General features: G+C 44.6%; 1 protein-coding gene and 1 long non-coding RNA gene across 5 annotated transcripts in view; one reads left to right on the top strand and one right to left on the bottom strand.

The window, feature by feature from the left end:
• The window catches only part of LOC136456019 (disease resistance protein Pik-2-like), a 29,159-nt gene extending 11,967 nt beyond the window's left edge, over positions 1-17,192 (bottom strand). For 2 of the 4 annotated variants that reach the window (XM_066455777.1, XM_066455780.1), the window contains exons 1-3: positions 16,810-17,192; positions 16,574-16,696; positions 746-1,662 (exon numbers count right to left, since the gene is read on the bottom strand). In XM_066455777.1, coding sequence (XP_066311874.1) covers positions 746-1,602 — 857 coding nt within the window. In that variant the 5' untranslated portion in view covers positions 1,603-1,662; positions 16,574-16,696; positions 16,810-17,192. Of the gene's footprint in view, positions 1-745; positions 1,663-14,774; positions 15,197-16,573; positions 16,697-16,809 lie in introns of those variants that run through there. The other 2 variants (XM_066455778.1, XM_066455779.1) reach the window with 2 other exon arrangements.
• A 1,766-nt stretch (positions 17,193-18,958) lies between these two features.
• On the top strand, positions 18,959-20,641 carry LOC136458256 (uncharacterized). Its single transcript, XR_010759937.1, has 3 exons — positions 18,959-19,225; positions 19,813-19,935; positions 20,505-20,641. It is a non-coding gene; the product is annotated as an uncharacterized lncRNA (long non-coding RNA).
• Positions 20,642-22,099: the final 1,458 nt, after the last annotated feature.

Raw genomic sequence — 22,099 nt, 5'->3', positions numbered from 1 at the left:
TACCTATATTGATAGTATACCATTACTAGACATTAGTTCCTTGATAACAAAAATTCAAACATCTTGAGAAGTGGAAGAGGTTAGTGCATATTAAAGGTGGCTATATCTTCATGGCCTTTGAGATTCCTTTAGTGTAAATAGTCATTATTATAAGGTTTAAATATTAATATCCCCTTGAGTTTAGCACTGCTTCCTCATCTTAAATCTCACTTAAGGTCTAGCATCGATCTTAACCGATGTGATGCAGGTTTCCAACGACTGCTTGCCATCATAGTACTTAAAGAGTGTCATCTATGATCTAATCTTTTATTTTTTAAAAGGTAAAAAGAAGAGAGTTAATAAAAGGATAAAACAAGCACAAAAGCTTCAACTTAACTTGTGGATAAAACATCTGTTGCAATTTTTATGATTAAAAATTGAAAATAAAAATTTATATCTACGAAAAAACTGACCTAAGTTTTTAACTAAATGTATTGAAGATACACATATGTATCGCGTTAAGAAAAAAAAAACATATGAATACAGATGAAAAAACATATTAGGTTATCACAACTGAATAGACACACATACTATATATTATATCTATTGTTTTAGAAAATAAATGAGAGAAAAATATAACTAATTCTTATTAGTAAGGGATATTATCATATAATAGTTAATACTTCTATCTCCTAAAATTAAGTAGCCCGTGTAAGAGCACGGATTGATGGACTATCGTAAATTTAAGTGATGTGTTCAGGCATACCTCTTATGCTGCAGTCTGTCTCTGATGATAGCTTTCAGTTTGAGTTCATCCATGTTGATCGCGTCCTGGTACAGTACCCTGTCGTTTCCGTCTGCAACATCGGATAGTAGACCCTGAAGAATCTTACACAAAGCATCGGGACTCCGTCCCACAGAGACAAAAGCCCGGTGTTGGAAGTGTTCTCCGATCTCACAGTAGACCTCCTTGGCAAGAGTCGTCTTTCCTGCGCCAGGCATGCCGACGATGGAGATCACCTTAATACCCGCTGCAGAGTCCCCGTCCAGCACCATTGCGGTCACCTCCTCTCTTGCATAATACATGCCAACCAATGGGGGCCTGCTGGCAAGCTGGAGATCTGTGTTGGTCGCCGTTGTCCGCGGTGAATACAAATCGGGCTGCGCCGTGGTGGTCGACATGATGGTTGGCTTCTCCAGGAACTGCACATGTAGGCGTTCCAGTTGGAGCTTGAGCTCGTCAGAGATGCTCCTGCGATGAGCAGGGCCCAGCTTAATCTTGCCAACCAAGTTGCCCGCGAGACGTGACAGGGTACCAGCGATACCACCGGAGGCGACGTTGTTGCCCGCATCACCCACTCCGTTGATGTATCGGTCGATGGATTCCTCTATGCCGAAGGCCACCTCTCTGACCTTCTGCGCCCACTGCCTCGTGAACTCCGTAGGGTTCTCGAGGGTCGAGTACTGCTCAAATGCACCGCGGATGAGCTCTACCTCGTCCTTGAGGCGACCGATGGACTGATGGTCGAGGCCAGAGAGGGCGAACGACTGCTGCTCTAGCTGCTGGAGCAGCAGCGGGAGGGAGTCCAACACACCTGAGATCGCGCTAACCGCGATCACCATGCCTGTCTAACTCTTTCTGGATTGATTATTGTCTTGGCAATGGTTGAATCGATGAGGGGCCTGCAAGGAAGGGCAAAGTATCTCTTTCAATCTTAAATGACAAAATCAAAATTTCACTGCATAAATAAATATATATCAGATAATTGTCAATTCAGAATTTTGGAATTTATAGAAAAATAAATAAATATCAGATCTGTTTCTCAAACATGCATGTATACTGATCAGCATGGTGGCACGATACATATATATTTATATTACTAGATGAGTGCCCGTATGTGTTGCAACGAGTGCAACATAAATTGAATGAGATGTTATTATTTGCGGCGATTATTTGCCTGCCGGTGATTTCGTGAGTTTTATTCTATTTTATTTACTTGCCTTCCAGTGCCTCCATGCGGTGATTATTTGCCTGCCGGATATGGATTGCATGAGATGCGATGATTATTTGACTGCCGGATATGGATCGCATGAGTGTTTTGGTCCTGCCGGGTAGATGTTGATAATACGAATGTTTTAGTCGTAGAGATAGACACATACATATAATACACTTCAATATATCTTTTATATATTAATTAATACTGGTACAAGTTGATATTTGGAAAGTATGTGCGTGCTTTATGATTATTTAATTTTTTAATAATATATGTTGGTAGTATAGAAGAAATATTTGGTTTATTTTTAATAATAATGATAGGATAGGTATATACTGAACATAAATTGAACGGTTTGTTTAGGTTATCTATTATAATAGCAGATGTTATGCAAATTTAATAAACTCCCTTTGTGCTTTAATTAGTCAGTTATGCATATATTTTGACATCCACCATATGATGCATACACTTAGGGGGAGCATAGTCTATGTAATATGAGAGTTAAGTTTTTGTGATCAATTCTTTTCCACATATAAAGGATCACAAAACTTGACCCTCCCTTGTGTTATTAATGTCTTCCTTTTTGGTGTATGATTCCAAAGGGAGAGAGCTTGAGGAACCAAAAGCAAGTATAACCAATAATAAATACCAAATTAAAATCAACTTCAAAAAATTTTAAGTGGTATTGAATGGTGCAGAATTTCATTTTGGGAGATGGTCCAAGAAAGATAGGAAGTGGATTATGGAGTTAGGGGGAGATTTAAGTCCATAAGGCATCATAAGGTGGCATGTATATATACAATGACAAGGGCAAGATAAGTATTTCTTTATACTTCAAATGATATCTATTAGTATCATATGGTCCTGCTCTTGCATTGCATCCTAGTAAGTAGAGTGTTTATTTTCAACTGGTATATATTATCAGCTTGCTTTGGTCATGTTGTCATCAATCACCTAAAAGGGGAAGATTGCAAGAAAAATGAACCCCATGGGTCATTAAGTTTGATTTTGGTGTTTGATGATCAACATGACCATTTGGACTAACAATTTTTGCCAGTATACAGGGTCTAGTTCAACAGGATGCAAAGTGGACTTTGACCAAAGCAGAGTCGCGATCCGAATGATCAATACCTTTAGCAAGACACTAGAATCTTTGTTGAAGACCTAAAAATAAATATGAGTCCAAGACACAAATATGAAAATGTCCGGAACAAAAGACGTGAAGAAGGTGTAGACAAGGAGCTGGACTGCTGCTGGTTCCTCATGGTTGGACCAGCCCTGCAGGCTGCCGGACCACCACGAAACTGGACTGGTCCGATGATGGCAGTGTGGAGGCCGTCGAATCAAGCACCAACACTATTCAGCGGTTGGACCACCAACCTGGGCAGTAGGACCGTCGGGATGTGAGGCTGATAGGATGGGTCCTCGGCTACACGTGACTGTTGCCGGCGCTGAGGAGCCATTAGGGCGGCTCATGGTGGAACCGCCAGATAGTGCGGGTGGACCGCCAGGACAAGAGGCTGACTAGTGGGGTCAGTGAGGCACCAATGACCACGGGCGCGCTATAGACTGTTGCACTGACCTCACGATCGGACCACCATGCAGGGTGGTTGGATCATCAGGTTCTGTTGGCATGGGCAGAATGGCCCAACAACTATATTGGAGGTGGGAGGCAATATATACCCCCAAACCGGCCCACTGTGAAGTCGAGGAGTTGGGAAACCTATCTAGGGAGTTGTTGCTTCATTTTAGAGCTCTTGCCAAACATAGTGTTCAAATATTACTTAGTGATTAGTGTAGGTACTTTACGAAGTGCTTAGGCTAGTTAGATCACTGCTAGGCTAGTTGATAGGATTGCATCTCCATCTCATTTAAGCTTCCGTATTTTATTTGTGTACCTAGGTTGTATGCTTACATTTTTAGTTTAGCTTGCTTGGCTAGTTGATAGGATTGGAACCTAAGTTGCATAACTCTTTTACGGTAGAGATAGCAACTCACCTAGCAAAACCTTAGTTGCACATCTAGATTATTTGTTTTATTGCATAGATTTTAACTAGGTGGAAATTAGAGGCCGTAGTTTTATAAGTATAGATTTTTAGAAAAGCTAATTCACTTCCTCTTAGGGGTTACGGTCCCTTCAATTAGCCCTTAACCCTAAACTCTTAACCCTAAATCCTATTCGTGATGAATGTTGATGCAATAATTATGAGATTTGATGTGTCGGGGTTATAACCCCGGGGTGTCTCAAGGCACCGATTAGTTAGCAGGCGAGCGGCCCATAACACATCAGTTAGCGAAGGCCCGAACGACCAAGGCCCAACTAAGCCAGGCGAACCAAGCCGAATGCTAAGGCCGGGTCAGCCACGACCCCTCCTTCGTGCCTTAGCTACATGGCCCTAGAAAGGCGCACGACCTCTCCCCTATCACGACCCCTGGAAGGAACGGAGAGAGGTCGAGCCCAGTCAAGCGTGCCTGCTCTGACCTCGGTCCGGTCAGACGTCATCCCTGTGCCACGCCGCACAGACAAGACAATACCGCCCAAAGCGGTGACAATAGGTACAATGACCACTGGCCAGATACGGGCCGACGAGACAAGAGTACGATCCTGCCCACTATGGGACGGGATCCACAGCGATGGCCTCGACTCAGAGGCCATCCAAGCTGGCGGAAACCACGACCCCAATGATGGGGATCATGCACCCCCCCCCCCCCGCTCCTCAAGACAACAAGGCAACCAATGACCCGGAGGCAGCCACCAACTCCTGTACAACGTCCTAGGAAACCAGGAGATGATGACGAAGACCACGTCGCACAGGACGGCTGGCGAACTACCATCGTGCCTACAGTGCCTCCATGATCGGCATAGTAGCACCACGCCACACCATGCCATGACGTGGCCACAAGACCATGATGACAGCCACGCTCGGATGCACCTCGATAGACGTAGCTTGCAAGCCAAGTTAGCTAGGACCTCGCTCAGGCTCATGACCCTTCAGTCGGGAGAACCTATTGCTTTATATGCGCCCTAGCCCCAAACTCTATATACGGGCAGCCAGGGCACCCTTTCCAGACATTCTGAGTCCCCTACTCATACACATCCTCTACCATTCCATTCTTTCACCATAGTAGTAGGGCTCTGAAGCTTCACTTCGGTCAGCCCCTCGCCTAGCATAGGTTCCACCACCTCTTTCACCATTCTTGCACCCCCCATTGTAAGAACTTCAGAGCATTCAAGTGAGGAACATGCACTCGATCATCTCTGAGATTGGACGTAGGGCTTCGGTCTGAACCAGTATAAATCTTCATGTCTATTGGATGCTACCATCGTCTTCCTAGAGTAGCACGACAATCGTATAAATTCATTAGTCCGGTTTATGAAACACATGATGTTTTCCTGGTTGAGTTCATTTTTAATATGTGCTTGATTATACTTATGGCTAACTGGAGGTGTCATGTCAAGTTATGTCATGTGTATTGCGCAACATGTTTCTTGACTTGTGAGTGTGTAGGTGTTGGGCATGCCAAGACGGTCGATGTCGATGGAGAAGGTCAAGTGCGGAGTTCATGCATGATGGACCGGGAGCGGTGAAGGGTGGATGAGAAGTCTAGGACTGAAAGGACTAGAGGCCGGCGAATAGATTGTGTGTGGGCACATGAAGAGCAAAAGTACATGGGTCATGGAGACAACATCAACTGAGTGAAGGGTGAGATGGGACCAAGTCATGGGCAGGTGTCACGAGCACTTAGTGGATCGTACAACCAAGGACATGAAGGTCAGATACACGTTGACATCGGTTAGTCATGCCTAGCGAGACGTGCATGAGAGTTTGGCAATTTGTTTCACAAAACTGAGGGTGGATGGTTTGGTAGTTTGGTCCTCAAAACCATCGAAGGAGGTTTTGTTGGTTGGGCCTCAAAAGTAGGCATGGATGGATATGTGGTTTGGGTTTCAAAACCATTGGCGCACTACACCATAACCTACTTTTCCCTACAGTTATGTGTTGGTGAAACTAGGCTTTTGACAACACATAAAGTGTCGGCAATGATATACCTTTTTTAGGGTCACCTTAACTGTCACCAATAATAGTGTAAGGCTACACGTTATGTGTCGGCATTTGTCCTTCCAACCTAAAAAGTGTCGGCGAAAGTTTTAAGACAAACAAATTATCGTTGTAGCCTAAGCAAACCATTGTCAAAGTGTCATCGAAGGCTATGCGCCGAAGCAAATAAGATGATAGTGTTGGGCGGCACACCACGCACCAAAAGAGAGGTGTGCGCAGGAGCTAAAATGCTAAATGTTGAGCCCACTAAAACAGGCTACCTCAGAACCCATCCCCATTCATCTCTCCTACTCATGCGACTCGGGGGAAAAAACCCGCAGCCAGCAGAGACCGACGCCGCCCGCCACTAGCAGATCCCGACTCAGCGCGCCACCGGCCAGGAGGGCTCCTCCACCGGGCACCGTAGGAGGGCTCCACGGGCTAGGTGCCGTCAGTAGCCACTGCCGCCGTCTCCCAATCCCGCCGTAGCCGAACTCCCTGGCTGGAGCCCCGTAGCCCCCCTCCCTAGGCCCCCGTCGCTGAATCCAATGACACCACCACCCCAGTCCCTAGCCCCCCATCACCCTAGCCCGCCGCCTCCCAAGCCCGCCTCCCCCAAGCCCGCCGCCTCCCAAGCCCGCTGTCGCCCTAGCCCACCGCCGGCTAGCAAAAAGCGGTGCCGCCGCCGCATCCCCATTCCCCTCCGCATCTAGGTGCATCATCTCCGCATCCCCTTCCTCTCATCCCTATTCCCCTACGTGCTAGGTTTCGGCGTAGCTTACTTTCTTGTATTTTTTCTTGGTTGTAGAAAGGAGTAGACGAAGGTGAGAAAGGCTGAAAGATTCAAGGTTTGGGTTACTTCTCTTGTCAAACTTTCATTCAGTCTAGATCCGCTCTCTTCCCCTCTTTGGAGAAGGAACATATTCAGCTCGATTTCGATGTGATGTTTACTGCTTTAGTTGATTTTACAGAGGAACCAACAGGATTCAAGATCTTGTACACAAGAGAATCCATCAATTTGCATGTAAGTTTTCTAATGTTGGATCTGCAACTTATTTCTAGTATATGAAGGCAAAGTTCACACTGATGGGAATTCATAGTCTTTTTACTTTGGTCCTTTATGCAAAAAAAACATGTTGTGACTGTTTTATATAAAAAGACAGAGAATGGAATCAATTGAGCTTTAAGCTGCAACTGAAATTATAAGTTAGTCTTGGAACTATTGAAATGCATACATGTCTCCTTGTTGCAAAAAAATCAGATCTGAGTATTTCTTTCTTTCTTGTGCATGTTACAAAATATTCAATAAGGAAGCATTAAAGGATTCAAGTCTTTGATTTTTCTTTCTACACAAGTCATCACCAACTGTAGCTTGGAAGTAAGTTTGCTTGTGCTTAGGTTTTTGACTTATTTGTATTGTCTTGTGTGATTAATTAGCGTTGGTAATATTATCTACAGGTAGCACGAACAAGTTGGCCTTCTAGTCTTCATCTGCTCTTCTAGTGTCATTGCTTGATTGGTATGTTTTTCTTTTCTTATGAACTTTGTCTCTGTATTTAGCACATAATTGTAGGTTGTGTGTGATCTGTGGTGGCACAACGGCGGCAATGGTGAGCTCGGCTCGCCTCCGTCCCTCACCATTCGATCTGGGGTGTCGGCTCCTCCTTCCGTAGGCTTGGATTCTCCACCATCGGCGACCGACCCAGGTACGGACAATTCCTCCCATGTTCTTGAACGAGGAACGATTCTAGCTGCGTGTTCTTGATCCTTTCCCGTCGGTTTGAGCGTGCTGCTGTGACCAGCACCGGAGATCTTGGCGGCTGTGATCTTGGAACGAATCCAACTCCAAGGTGAGATATTCGATCTGCCGTCAAATACACCCTCTTTAGTATGTGGTTTTGCTCCAACAGATGTGCACTCTCTGTTAGATGTGCTTTGTGTTTTGCAAATGTCTATTTGCAGGAATTACGCTGAAGATTGAATGCAGAATGGATTTTTTGAAATATTGCCGGTGCTATATAACATGGTATGCCAGTGGAGGGTCTAAAAGTCAAACCTTTTTTCAGAATTTGTTGGGATCTGGGTAGTTGATTTTATATGAAGTTTTTCATTAGTTTATCTTGCTATGTACATGTAGTAATTGGACATATTGAAGTCTTCCTTAAAATGTCTGTTTGCGAGGCGAGGTTAATTATAATTAGTCAAGAGTCTTATTTGCAATTGTTTGAGTAATGCAATGATTAGTTATAAGGTATGACTCTGAAAATCCTAAGAACTGGTACAAAATACCAGCATTACAATCTAGTATAGACTACTGTCTTATCAGTACTGCTGCATATTTTTTCTTCAGTTAAATAGCTCATCATCAGATTCAGAAGCACTCAGTTCGCACTCAGTTTCAGTTTCCTCTGTTTCTTTAGGTGAAATGATGTCATTTTGACTAGTTTAGTAAATTCTTGTACGTGGCATTCTTGTTTTGATTAGTGAGACCAAACCACTAATCAAAACAAGAATGTCACGTACAAGAATTTACTGCCTGTTGAAATTAGTTGCTCAGATCTGCTTTAATCTAAAACTGTCCCTTGCCGCCGGCAGCACTGACGTCCTTAAGTCACAAGAGTATGCCCTTAGGAAATTTCAGATTTAATCATAAGTATGTCCTTCTTTGATACGTTGCAGCACAACTCTAAAATTGCCTTACGAAATTTCAGCTATCTATGCTGCAGTAGCTTTTGTATTTTACTGTGCACCATGGACGGCAAGAACTGCAGGCGTAGTCTAAAGATGCAACGATGAGTTTGCCTGCTGGCTGCTGCAAGCGTAGGCAGCAAGCTCAGCCTGCACACAGGTCTGGGTTCAAATAGCATAGTGGACTGGGTTGGTGTGGTTGGAACAATCCAATTGGTGGGCTGGGTTGGTTTTTAAGGTTAAGATCATCACTAATGGTTGGGGGTGGGTTCAGATCGGATTTCACACCATTACCAGCTTTACATATGTTATAAGGATCAATACATATTTAGAGCTTGTTATGAACTTATGATATGATTCATACCCTCCAATTCATAGATACTGTTTGCTGAAAAAACTGAACTTTCTTACAAGGTTCTAGTTTGTTTAACACAACAAATCCCAAACTTTTAGATTGTGGTTGTCATGATAGAATATGAATCAAATGTGATAACTTTCCTCTTTAAAAAGTTGTCACAAAGTAATACTGATCCATGTGTCTATATTGTTTAATGTGGTAGCTGCCCTTAGCTTATTGGTTGCTCCTCGGTTCAATAGAAGCTATCCAGCTATAGTGTAGAAGAGAGTAAATGCTACTAGGTACCTCCGTATGCATTGCTGCTAGTGGAGGCAAGCAGCAACCATGATTTTCCATTCATCCATCAATAGCTCGCTGCTTTGTAGTTAGCATGTCATTGCTAACTAGATTGAATGGAATTATATAATGGGCCTATGTCACTAAATAGTTGATAGCACATCTAGTATTTTTTTCACTATTTGCACCCAATAACAAAGCAAGAGTTAATGATATAGAGCACATTTCATTGATATTTCGCCTTTTCATTTTCATATTAGGTACTTAAGCTATGTGGTGTTGCAAGTATTTTGGATTGGCAACCTTTTGAGGTTCGATCAAAGAGCTGTTACATGTTCTCTTGAGTGGCAGCAACCATATGTGCACCAAATTGGTGTTCAAGTATTTTGGAGTGGCAACAAGCGTCCGAGAATTGTTGCAGGAAGACATAAATTTCAGTTCTTTTCTTTTGTTTGCACCTACTATCGTGTAGGCCAAAGAGATGGAAGCGTTGAATGCCACTTTTGTGCCCAAGTCATGATCTATTGAGCTCTTAGCTTTATCCATAACCAGTTAGTACAAGACTGTAGTATATGTCTCCTAGTGACTAATCTATATCTTGGACCTGTATATGTATGGAAGACTGGTCTATGTACTATGATCATTATCACTTGACCTGCTATATATATATATATAGCTGGTGTATGTATGGAAGATCTGATATATTATTTCTGTGAAATTAAGTGAATCTGTTCAATGTGATGCCTTCTATATGAATAACAGTGGATTTGTCAACTTATTCAAATTGTATTTATATCTATATCTGCAGTACAGTTTTTTGGACAGGGCATGATTCACAAAATACCTTGAAAATGGTTTCGCCAACACACAAACTGTCGGGAAAGGTTCAAACTATCGGCATAGGTCTTAACTGTCGGCAGAGGGTTCAACTGTCGGCGTAGGTCCACCATTTGGCAACACAAAAAGTGTCGGCGATTCCTTTAACTGTCGGCGAAAGTTTTGCCGACTGCTTCTAGCGCGACTGTTTTTAAACTGTCGGCAAAACCTTTCGCGAGAGGTTATCTGTCGGGAAAGGTACCCTTTGTCCACTATAAAAAGTGTCGGCAAAGGTATGTTGTGGTATAGTGGCGACGGGTTTGAACTTTTGGTCCTCAAAATTGGGTAATGACGGATCAACAGATACGTGGTGGCATCTCGAAGCTTGCATCGAGACGAAGCGAAGTTGGGATGGCTTCATGTCCAAATTTGGATGGATTCACCCCTAGGGGGTACATGGGTGAGTGTTTCATGTAAGGGAAACTTGGAAAATAGCCAAGTGCCTACATATATGGGAGATGGCTACTTGTGAGCCTAAGTATTTGGGTATTATTAGATTCTCATTTGTGAGGTTGAGAGTTTTGCTTAGGCTTAGACAGAGAGAGAGATAGCAGACATGCTCTTTGTTTGAGCTTTTTTCCAACCATAGCTTTGAGATCTACTAGAAGTGGCTTCCAATCATATATCTTGGGTTATTCTAAGGATCAAATTCATGCGCTACTATGCCATATGACGAGATCCTAACATAGGGGTATGTTAAACACTTGAGGTAAGAGGTTCCTGACCGATCCCTCTAGGATCGCCCGGGGGCACGGGGCTACACCCCTTAGGTGTGCTCGCACGCATCTTCTGGCCAATGATTGGGCCGAGCCTGAGTGCACCCTTTGCCTCTGCTCGGGGCTCGGGGGATCATCCGAGCCTCAGGCTCCCGATCGACAGGAGTCTGAGCCCGATCCTTTGCCCTGGCCTTCAGTGCTAGCCAAGGCCCGGGCTGGAAGCAAGCGCCCCAAGCACCCAAGATTCGGGGGGCTCCCCAGCATAGCATGATGGGCATAGCGCTGTCAATCACTCCTCCGACAGGGTCACACATGGGGCGTGACATAAGGGGACAAAACGCCTCCACTGGCTTTAGGGGCTCGGGGGCACTGGGGCCCACTCGTCAGCCCCTCAAGTTGGACGCCTTCGCCACCAATGAAGCCTCCAGAAGGTGCACCTAGTGGAGGGCTAGTCCAAGCCGACAGAGCCTGACACTCAGCGTGTCAGAACTGAGTAGCCGGGTGACGCCTAGGGCTTCTTCGACTCCACAACAACACCAAGGTCCAACCACGCCGCTGCAAGGCCCTCCTGGACTCCGACGTATGTAGACCATAGATTGGACTCCCCCAAACTGCCATGTACATGACCTACCTCGATATATAAGGGGAGGTCGGATCCTACAGAGGAGGAGTATGAACAGAACAGAACATAATAGATCATTCGAGTGCTCACTAGAATAACTCATGCTCTACACCGAGAGCAGAGCCACCCCGAGAGGAGTAACGAGACTTCCTCCACCCTTTCCATCGTCTTCCTCCTCTCCGACGACGGGGAGACCTCATCGCCGACGAACCTAGGATCAGCACCGAGCGATCCCTGCCAAATCTCTCTCTTACACTCTGTTGTAACGCCCCGATTTGGATGCTCTTGAATACAAAAATCATCAAACTACTGGACGTAGGGCCCCGATAGCCCGAACCAGGATAAACCTCTGCGTCCCTTGTGTGATCTTTGAGTTCTTTCATGTTCTTGAGTCAACCCGAGCCACTGGAGAACTCACACTCACTGACACCCGACGAACAACAATGCTTGCCGCAGTTTCGACCCCACGGCAATATACAAATCTAAAGTTTTACCTTTTTCAGTGATTTTCAAAGCCATTTTTGTGTGACTTCCTCTCTGCTGTTTTGGCTGGGTTATAGACTTGTTTTGGAGTGTTTTGGTAGCCATGGAACTGGTTCAATTCGTGGCTTGAAGCCCAACACTTATCTCCAATGTACCAAACTCAAAAAACTTCTCATTTTAAGCCTCTTTTAGTGATTTTCTTGAAAATATTTGAGGGGAACTTTTTGAGATGATCTTTACTAGTTTGTAGGTGCAACGAGTTCTTGGGAATATGCCTAGGCTTTGCGATACTATTCCACCTATTGTAACGATCTCTTCTCACATCAGCAAGCCTGCCCAAGGGGAATTCGAAGCCACCTACTACGTGTGCAGATCTCTCTTTTCTCTCTTTACATCCGTGCTCAATCCTTTGGTTATACACACAAGGCACCCTCTCTGGACGAGGGCCCTCGATTTTTTTAGAAATAGTGTAGCTCTTTTTTTCGTCCTTAGTTTGTAACCCTTACTGTAATCATCGAGCTGTTATACTCAAAAACACAAGCAAACACCATCCACTGGACGTAGGGGACGTTAGTATAAATCATGAGTCTCTGAGTGCTAGTCCATGTGAAGCCTTTTTGCGCGATGCTAAATTTAATAGTCAAAAGGATACCCTTGGTATAAAACATCGACGAAGGGCTTCTATAGAGTAGCTATGGCTCTGGTTCTTGCCAAGGCTCTGCCAAACGGTCATCCAAGAAACTGCTCCAGATAAGAAATCCGGAGGAATTAGAGCCATTTTTCTACCGGGAGTATGGAGCCATAAAAAGATGGCTTCTCCCGACTTCTCGTAAAATTGGTACAAATTATAACAAGACCGTTCCTAGAGTTGTTTTTGCTAAACATTTTCTAGAACAACTTCAACTCTACCGGGAGCTGGATCCATTTAATAATAGCCATAGCCCTATCAAACTGGCCTTAAGCCATAAAGCAAAACTTTGCGTGACAGTTAAGTCGTTACTCATAGTTGAACAAACATATGGCAACTCGCTATAAAGTGCTAATGAAGACATTGATTTGAGAGCAAGAACATGAGAATGAAAAACCGATGAAGAGAGTATGGAAGCTATGCTAAGAATTGAATAGCATGCTAGTCATATAATTGCATAAACCGCATTGCGAGGTAGTTATTATACTAGGTCATTCTCAAGCGGGGTCGAAATTTCGGTGAAGTTTCAGTAATTTAGGTGGCTAAAAGAAAAGTCCAAATTTTCATATTAGACTAATACATGTTTTATATAACTTTAGACTCATATTTTCTATTGTTTATGTTGCATATTCTTCTACTCATCAATAGATATAAATTTAGAAAATCATACTTCATGTTTGAGTCTCTAAAAGAATTGGAAAAAAATAAGCCGAATTTCGCGAATTGTGGGTGTGGCCAAAAAATTTTTAATAACAAAATAAAAAACCCTGTTGTCGGCCCAAGATTTCGTTATGTTTTTTCTAAAATTGTCAAATCAGCTAAAATAATACAATGATATCTGGCTGAAACAACAACCGTTGAGGACTAGGTTCATTTTATTTTATAACCTCGATATAATATTTAACTTCATGACTCATTTAGGGGCCGTTTGGTATGGCTCCCGGAGCTGTTTAATTTTTACGCTCCGAGTGCCAAACGGGTCAGAAGGCACTAGCTCCGACGAAAGAGCCGTGTGATTTGCGCTCTCACACCCCAAGCACGTCGTTGGAGCCAAAAAATTGAGCTCCCACCGGCTCCTTGTTAGGTGCACGTGGGCCCATGGCGTATTTGGCCGTGGATGCCCCTGCCTTCTTCTTTGCGCTTGGGCACGGAGCGACATCAGCCTGGGGAGGAGCGGAGGCGGCGTGGCGTTGGCCTTCGCGGCCACGGGTGCGTGCTCGAGCGCCCCCGGTCAGCCGCACGTGCTCGGGCTACTTCGGCAAGCTGCCGCTCGTGGCTCGGTCCTCGGAGGCGTGGGGAATAGGAACAGGAGGCCACGGGAGAGAGTAAGGATAAGGCAGGCGTCAGGCGGGTCTGCATGCATTGCCGTATTGGTGATAAGGTAGAGAGAGAGAATAAATAAAGAGAAAAAAAGGAGAGAAAAAAAAGGAAAAGAAAAATAAAGGTATTTTGGACCTTTCATCTTTTTTTATGAGAAGGAGAAGCTGTTTTACCAAACAGTTCGAAAAACAGGTTCAGCTCCTCAAGTGAATCAGCTCTACAGGTAAAGCCATAACTAAAGCTATTTTAGCGGGAGCCGGAGCTCTACTAAATAGGCAATTAATTAAAGTTATAAAGCGAGTCAAAACTCATTTCTTCTCGATGTTGCCGTGTCAGCAAATATATGCATGTATGGTGCTTTCTTAAATGCAGATAAAAGTAAAACTCCAATTAGGATACCCACGACAGTTAGCATGTCAGTACCAACTCATTTATAGAGAGTGCAAAAGATTGGGCATGTTTGGTATAGCCTTGTGATTCTTTTCACCTGGAAATGACTTCCGATTGTATTTTCATGTGCACAACAAACCTCTTGTAAATCTTTTCCCTTGGAAAATTGTGTTTGGTTCATATGAATTATTTCTCAACCCTGGAAAAAAAAAGAATGCAGACGCAGTAGCCAAGTCTGTACTTCGCGAGAAGGGATTGTGAAATCAATATCCAAACGCAAGTATTCGATCTGCACATAATTCGAATGAAAGCTGAGCTTCATCAATGGATAGTCTCCTACGTACCTCCTGGCCCCGTTGTTCAATCCAAACTCAATACTCCGCCGCCACCACAGGGACTACGCCCTGGGCCACCGATGCCATGTCCGCCGGGACGGCGGGACAGACGCGCCATAGAGCTCCCGCTCCGGCAGCCTCACGAGGCACCAGCCGGCTAAAGAACGCGCCGGAATACTCTGCCTCCGCCCCCGCGGCCACGGGTTCACGCGGCGGCGCAACCGGGTGTGGCGGGTCTCACGGTCTCGATCTCGCGCATGTGCCGGATGAGTGACGAACTGACGATGCTCGGGGTGGGTGGACGAGGAGGCCAAGGCCGTGATGCCGCCAGCGCCGGGAGGAGGAGACCTCGCTGCTGTTATTGTGCTAGTTGCTACCTTCGCCGCCGCCGCAGCAGGCTTCTCTCAATGACGCGAGACGAAGCGAGCGGGAGGGAGGAGGCCACGATAGTTATCGTATTTTTTACAGACGTGGTGAGGAGATTGTTTTAATCCGACGGTTTTGCCTCAAACCGGATGTAATATAATTAGGGTCAACGGCCATCCAAACGGTTAATTCTAGATTGAGTTGGAAAAATATTAGGAGCTGTAATTTACAAGGGTTTTTAGGATAAATATCAGACTCCCAAACAAGTTAGACTTTGCGTAACATTACTATGGGTCTCACCTATTATGTCTATTTTATTATTACTAGAATCATGCCGGTGCGTTACACGGGAACGAAATAATACGACGATAATTTATGTTTTGAATGTTCAGAACAATCCATTTTTACACAATTATCGTTGTTGACCAAATATTCAAGTTTCGATATGGAATTGAAACTCTTATTTCATACCTTAACAACCGTGTTCATTATACTAATTCTACCAAATCTTGTCCTGGCTATGTTGAAACGTAATTGTGTTGGAAGTAATATATCGTCCTGCATATAAGATTTTTATAATATTTAAAGCTCGTTTGAGTATAACATATTAACGTGAGATGACCACATATCAAACGCAAGCGTTAGGTAGGAACGTGGCCGGATAGCATACGTACTCGGTAGTCTTTGTAATCGGATCGTATACGTTTTTAGGTGCAGAGAAGAGATTTTCCCCCATATTCTATATATCTTCTTCTAGCTTCCATCGTTCTCCTCCCCAATTCTCATGACCAAGTCGCGTGGAAGGTGCCAGCCAGCTACCGTCGGCGGGGGCCATGCCTGTGCCCAAACTTGTTCGCGGCCAGCGACGGGAGCCATGCCAAGGTCTGTGTCTAGATTGCCTGGCGGCCGGCGGTAGGCGCTGCACCTGGCCTGCCCACCCTTGCCAGGAGTTGTAACCCCTCTTCTTCCTCCTCACCTAGCATTACGCGGTGGCCTAGGTCCTGCAGCCCTCACTGACGGCCGCGTTTCCTCAAGCGGTGGCGCACGGTGTCCGAGCTCCGCCCGGGCCGACGATCGCGCCTGTAGCAATGGATCTAGATCCTGCTCGAGTCCATGGTAAACAGAGGAAAGTAGAGAGACGGGAGGAGAGGCAGGAACGTCGATGAACCCCATACCTTGCGTGAAAAGACGATGTATGTATCGACTCTCGGTACATCTAACGCCCGTTGCGGGTGCCCTTAGCTTGGGAAGTGGCCTAAGATGTGGTGACCCATGGGACATGGGTAGAGAAGAGGAGCAAATTAAAGCATGGCTGCCAGGTGCGCAAAGGCAGCCAGAGTTTCGCCGGCCACGGCCATACGATGATATGGCAGCGCACGGCGGCCAACTAACAATCAAACACTCGCGGCGCGGGAGGGGGAGGGCCTAATAGAGAAGCTCACCTTGTGAATCACGGTCGTGTGACAACGCACCAGAACGGCTAGGCGACCCAGATCTGCGGCGGTAGCGGAGAATCCCCTCCGTCGTTCTGGAGCATGAGCTCTCGGGCTATGCTATGCGGTAGGCTGCAAAAAACAAGAAGTAGCTGGTGGTTATATTAGGTCCCTAGCTACTACCAGCGTCCGGCCTTGGTAATAATAAGGTGTGGACGTCGTCGAGGGGATGGTGGCTAGCTCACCGGAGTCGATGAACAACTGTGCACGCACACGGCGCAGCTGGATGTAATGGGCGTAATTGCGGTCCCACCTGAGACAGATCGATGGCGCCGTTTGGAGCGCGGCTATGGGACCAATACAAGCGTTGTTCTCTACCAGCGGATCGGAGGCGTGGACTTAAGACCTGCTGTGCTGTGGTGGCCAAAGGAGGAGGAAGAGTGGCGGACGAACCTTGAACAATGCGTATGCATGCGATGTGCGGGGGACCGTCTGAGTTCTAGCGCCTAACAGCGGGAAACAAACAAGACTGGGTAACATGCCGCGCAGTCGCGCGCACGCGGAGGAGCGTGAGTGCACAGGTTGCGGGGGCACACCGCACACGGCGGTGCTGCGGGGTGGGATCTGATCTGGGATAGCCAATGCCAAGCTAGCCAGCCCGGATGTTCCGTGTTTAGCCTATGGGATGGGGTTCAAGTCGTCGTCCAAGTCGTCGTCGTCGTCGTCGTCTTGTGTGGTGTCTCAGCCTCTTTGTCCCCTCCTGGTGGGGCCCACGTATATATATATATATATATATATATATATATATATATATATATATATATATATATATATATATATATATATATATATAGGGAGAGGCTATTCAGTAGCCGGCTACAAAATAAGTTATTCTGTAGCCACCTCCATTTACTATAATTTTATATACTAATTTACTATAATGTCAATACATATTTACGATAGTTGGGTTACTATAACACATAGGGATATTTACCATAACGTTATATTAAACCACTTAGTAAGGAGTTACTATAATCTCGTAAAATAACATAGTAATTATCGTAACTCAAAGTGGCTACAGAATAAGTTATTCTGTAGCCAGCTACATGATAGTAGTTCTATATATATATATATATATATATATATATATATATATATATATATATATATATATATATATATATATATATATATATATATATATATATATATATATATATAACTACTACTCTATAGCTGGCTACAAAATAACTTATTCTGTAGCCACCTTGAGTTACGATAATTACTATGTTAATTTATGAGATTATAGTAACTCCTTACTAAGTGGTTTACTATAACGTTATGGTAAATATTCCTGTGTGTTATAGTAACCCAACTATAGTAAATATATATTGACATTATCGTAAATTAGTATATAAAATTATGGTAAATGGAGGTGGCTACAGAATAACTTATTCTGTAGCTGGCTACTGAATAGCCTCTCCCTATATATATATATATATATATATATAGGGAGAGGCTATTCAGTAGCCAGCTACAGAATAAGTTATTCTGTAGCCACCTCCATTTACCATAATTTTATATACTAATTTACGATAATGTCAATACATATTTACGATAGTTGGGTTACTATAACACATGGGGATATTTACCATAACGTTATATTAAACCACTTAGTAAGGAGTTACTATAATCTCGTAAATTAACATAGTAATTATCATAACTCAACTATCGTAACCCAACTATCGTAAATATCCCTTACTAAGTGGTTTAATATAACGTTATGGTAAATATCCCCATGTGTTATAGTAACCCAACTATCGTAAATATGTATTGACATTATAGTAAATTAGTATATAAAATTATAGTAAATGGAGGTGGCTACAGAATAACTTATTTTGTAGCCGGCTACTGAATAGCCTCTCCATATATATATATATATATATATATATATATATATATATATATATATATATATATATATATATATATATATATATATATATATATATATATTCGGGCGTCCCCTTCCATGTCTTGCACCACTTATTCTGTTCCATAATCTATCTACGTACTATGTCTATAGTGAATTTGTGATTAGTAGTAGTAGGTAATGTCTCCGTACGTGTTCAGTAGCTAGCCGCGTATGGATGGTCGGGTGCACCGCGTATTCGCTGTCCCCGCGAATTTGTGATTAGTAGTAGTAGGTAATGTCTTTCCGAGTGATGTTCCGTCCGTGTCTGAGAGTATGGAAGTTCCGTGTTCGTCCGCGTCTGAGAGTATGGAAGTTCCGTGTTCATTTGAGTGGATCCTAATAAGCTGTTGACTCATTCGAAGTAGCTAGCCCACACGAACCTCACCGTAGTTCTGCCACTGCCAGGAAAGTTCTCTTTATTTTCCCCAGCACTCTCTTCTTCTTCTTCTTCTTTAGGACCCTGCACTCTCTTCTTAAAGATGTGCCCCAGTTCATCTGAAGCCTAGCTTGTCTCAGAGAGCCAGACACACACACACACACACACACACAGAGAGAGGGAGAGAGAGAGAGAGAGAGAGAGAGAGCGCGCTATAGTTGATTCTACCTGCACAGCTACACTACGCATCGGTGATAGCCCCAATCTTCTTCCTGTTGATTCTGCCTAGGCGCACCAGTATCGTGTGAAGGTACAAACAAGCTGATCCCAACAAAATACATCTCCCATTCACACTCCCTCCCCCTTGTTTTTTTGAGCATGCATGTTTGACGTTAAATTTGACCTTAGCTTGTTCTTGATTCTTTCATTTGATTGATTGAGAGATTACTAAGGGCGTGTTTGGGACCGCGTTTCTTGCGGCGGCGGTGAAAACAATCCGAGAATCACGCCAAACGCTCCCACGGTGCGATGATTCTTTTCCCCGCACACGGCATCGGAACTGCACAAATGAACTAGCGTCTGCATTTTCGGCACCGCGGCCCTCGCGTCGCGATACACGTACCGCACCGCGCGGTGGGTAACCGCGGTCCCAAACACGCCCTAAATGTAGCAGATCTGAAATATTGTTTTGGCGTTATTGAGAATGGTACGGTACTCATTTCGTCTTCATCAGTTGACATTTCTTGGACAACATCGATGTTTTGGAGAGAATGTGTTTATCCAAACAAGTTCATTTTGTTTGTGCATACTCAGCTAAGATTCGTATGTATGCATATCCGTCGGAGGCATATTGGCATTATTATCAAATTAACCTGGAAAACGATGTCACGTCTGCAGTGAACACGGAGTAAAGAAACATAGAGGAGGGTTATACCCGGATCCAGCCCATATACAAGTCATTCAGTGGTGGAGATCGAAGGGGTTTCCCAAGATACAAGTGGAAAGAACAATAAGATGCAGGTATAAGTATTACCATTGAAATAGTGAGTACTTTTTCCTAATATAAATAAATACTATAAGGATAGTGTTTACCTTGCAAGAGGTCGGAGTCTTGTTGTTTTTTGAGGTCACTAGCTCATCATCAACGAACCCTAGTATACAGTATAAAGCGTTCCAGAGAAAGGAATCTTTTTACCTTTGTGTCGGTTAGCTCATCAAGCAACTTGTGCTTCTGCACTTGTAACTTTAATAACAGACATAAATAATACTCCATCCATCCCAATTTATAAGTCATTCAAGAATCTTAGAGAGTCAAAGCGTTTGACTAAATTTTTATGATAAGATAATAACATTTATGATGCCAACTAAGTATCATTAATTAGATTCTTTATTAATTATATTTCCATAGCATATATATTTGATGTCATAAATCTTTACGATTTTTTCTGTAATTTTGGTCAAGCTTTAGATGTTTTGACTCTTCAAGATTTTTAGAATGATTTATAATTTGGAACGAATGGAGTACTATGTATGTATCATGGACTCATGGTTAAATTTGAGGCCCTCATGCATGCATGTTTGTTCTACAGGACAAAGAACTAAGGAATCGTGTCCGAGCTTTCACAGGAGCTTTCATAGTTATGATTTCCCCTGTGCTCCTTGCTATCGTTCTCAAGAAAGTCAACTTAACCGGTGCCGGGAAGTATCAGGGCATCCGGATGCTGGAAGTACTTGTTGGTCTTGTTCAAAGAAGGTTTCCCGACCTCGCAGCAGTTACTTTATTGATGGGCATACTACCCTTCCTGTGTGTGATGGCATCAGAAGCATGCGACATCTTGCCTCCTCTCAGTTATGTCGCCCCAAGGCTGAAAGCTGCGACGAAGGTGCTGCTGTTCGTCGCTAACGTTTTACTGATGCTCCTAGGTTGCGGGATCTTACTTCTCTTCCACAAGAATGCTCTGTTAGTAGTTACATTTTGCTCGACCATGGTGATCGTTGTCATGGTCGTCAACATCATAATCTTCGTCATCGGGTACTGCTGCGATCCAGGCACAGCTGAAGATGCCACTGCGGAGAACCACAGTGAACTGGAGCACTTGCTGGAGTTCTCAGCTGGCGTAACCGTCATGATGTTCCTGGTGCTAGAATGCGTGGTATTGGAAGGCCTGCTGAGAAACAGTCAGGGACAAGCTGTGTTCCTGGGTGCCGCTCAGCCTCCAGCCCCGACGCCATCAACAGCTCAACAAGGACAGGAAACGTTCCTTGGTGGCACCTTGCTCATCAGTTTCTTCACCACCGCGTTTGGCGTGTCTCTCATGAACATCTGGACAGTGTTTGGCACGGCTCCGCGTTCGTGGACTCCTCCGTCAGAGCCGGAGCCGGAGGCCGGAGCTGCAAATTCTGGCTCCGAGTCCGTAGGTGAAATGGGCTCTGCCTCCTCTTCCAAACACGCAGAGCCACAGCCCAAGCGCCAGCAAACAACAAGCCCCAAGAGCAAAAGCAAAACTGTGACCTTGACCGCGACATTGCCATGGTGTTTGAATTTCATTCTTCATGCTGTACCGGTTGCCGCGGTGCTGGTCCTGATTACATTGGAAGTGCTACCACAGAAATTGAAACCAGCAGTGTGGCTGCCGTTTTTCCCTCCGGCCACAGTGCTTTTGATGTTGCTAGCGCGTTGCAGCTGTGAGGAAGACTCCTCGAATAAAGAGGATCAAGGGCAAGCAGGACCAAGTGGAGCACAAGCGGAGAATCAGAAGGCGCCACCAGCAGAACAAATAGTTGGCAGCGGTAGCGCCTCATCGGATCCAGCTGGTAAAGCACAGCAGCCCGAGGACAAGGACAAGGAGCCCGAAAATGAAAAGCAACCGACGGATAAGCCGGCCCCGTTGGAATTGACCAAGGTGGCGTTTACGGGATTCTTGGCTGTGGCAGTACCCAGCGTGACGAATGCTTCTGTCGGCAACCCCTCCATAGTTTTCGTGTTATCTACTGCTGCTACCGTTCTCATGGGCCTCTTATGGAGGCTCCTGACTACGCACGAGGCCGAAGCCGAGCCACCCTCACATGTCCTCAAAGCTGCCAATCATGCTTCCTTCGGCGCCCATCTGTTGATTCTGATCGCGGGGGTTGCGTTCTGGGTGATGGCTGTCAATGTCTAAGTGACATCAAGTCTTTACAGTTT

Source organism: Miscanthus floridulus, chromosome 6 (genome assembly GCF_019320115.1).
Source record: "Miscanthus floridulus cultivar M001 chromosome 6, ASM1932011v1, whole genome shotgun sequence".
NCBI lineage: Eukaryota > Viridiplantae > Streptophyta > Magnoliopsida > Poales > Poaceae > Miscanthus > Miscanthus floridulus.
The sequence above is the reverse complement of the archived record's forward strand: the minus strand, read 5'-3'. Positions and strand labels throughout refer to the sequence as shown.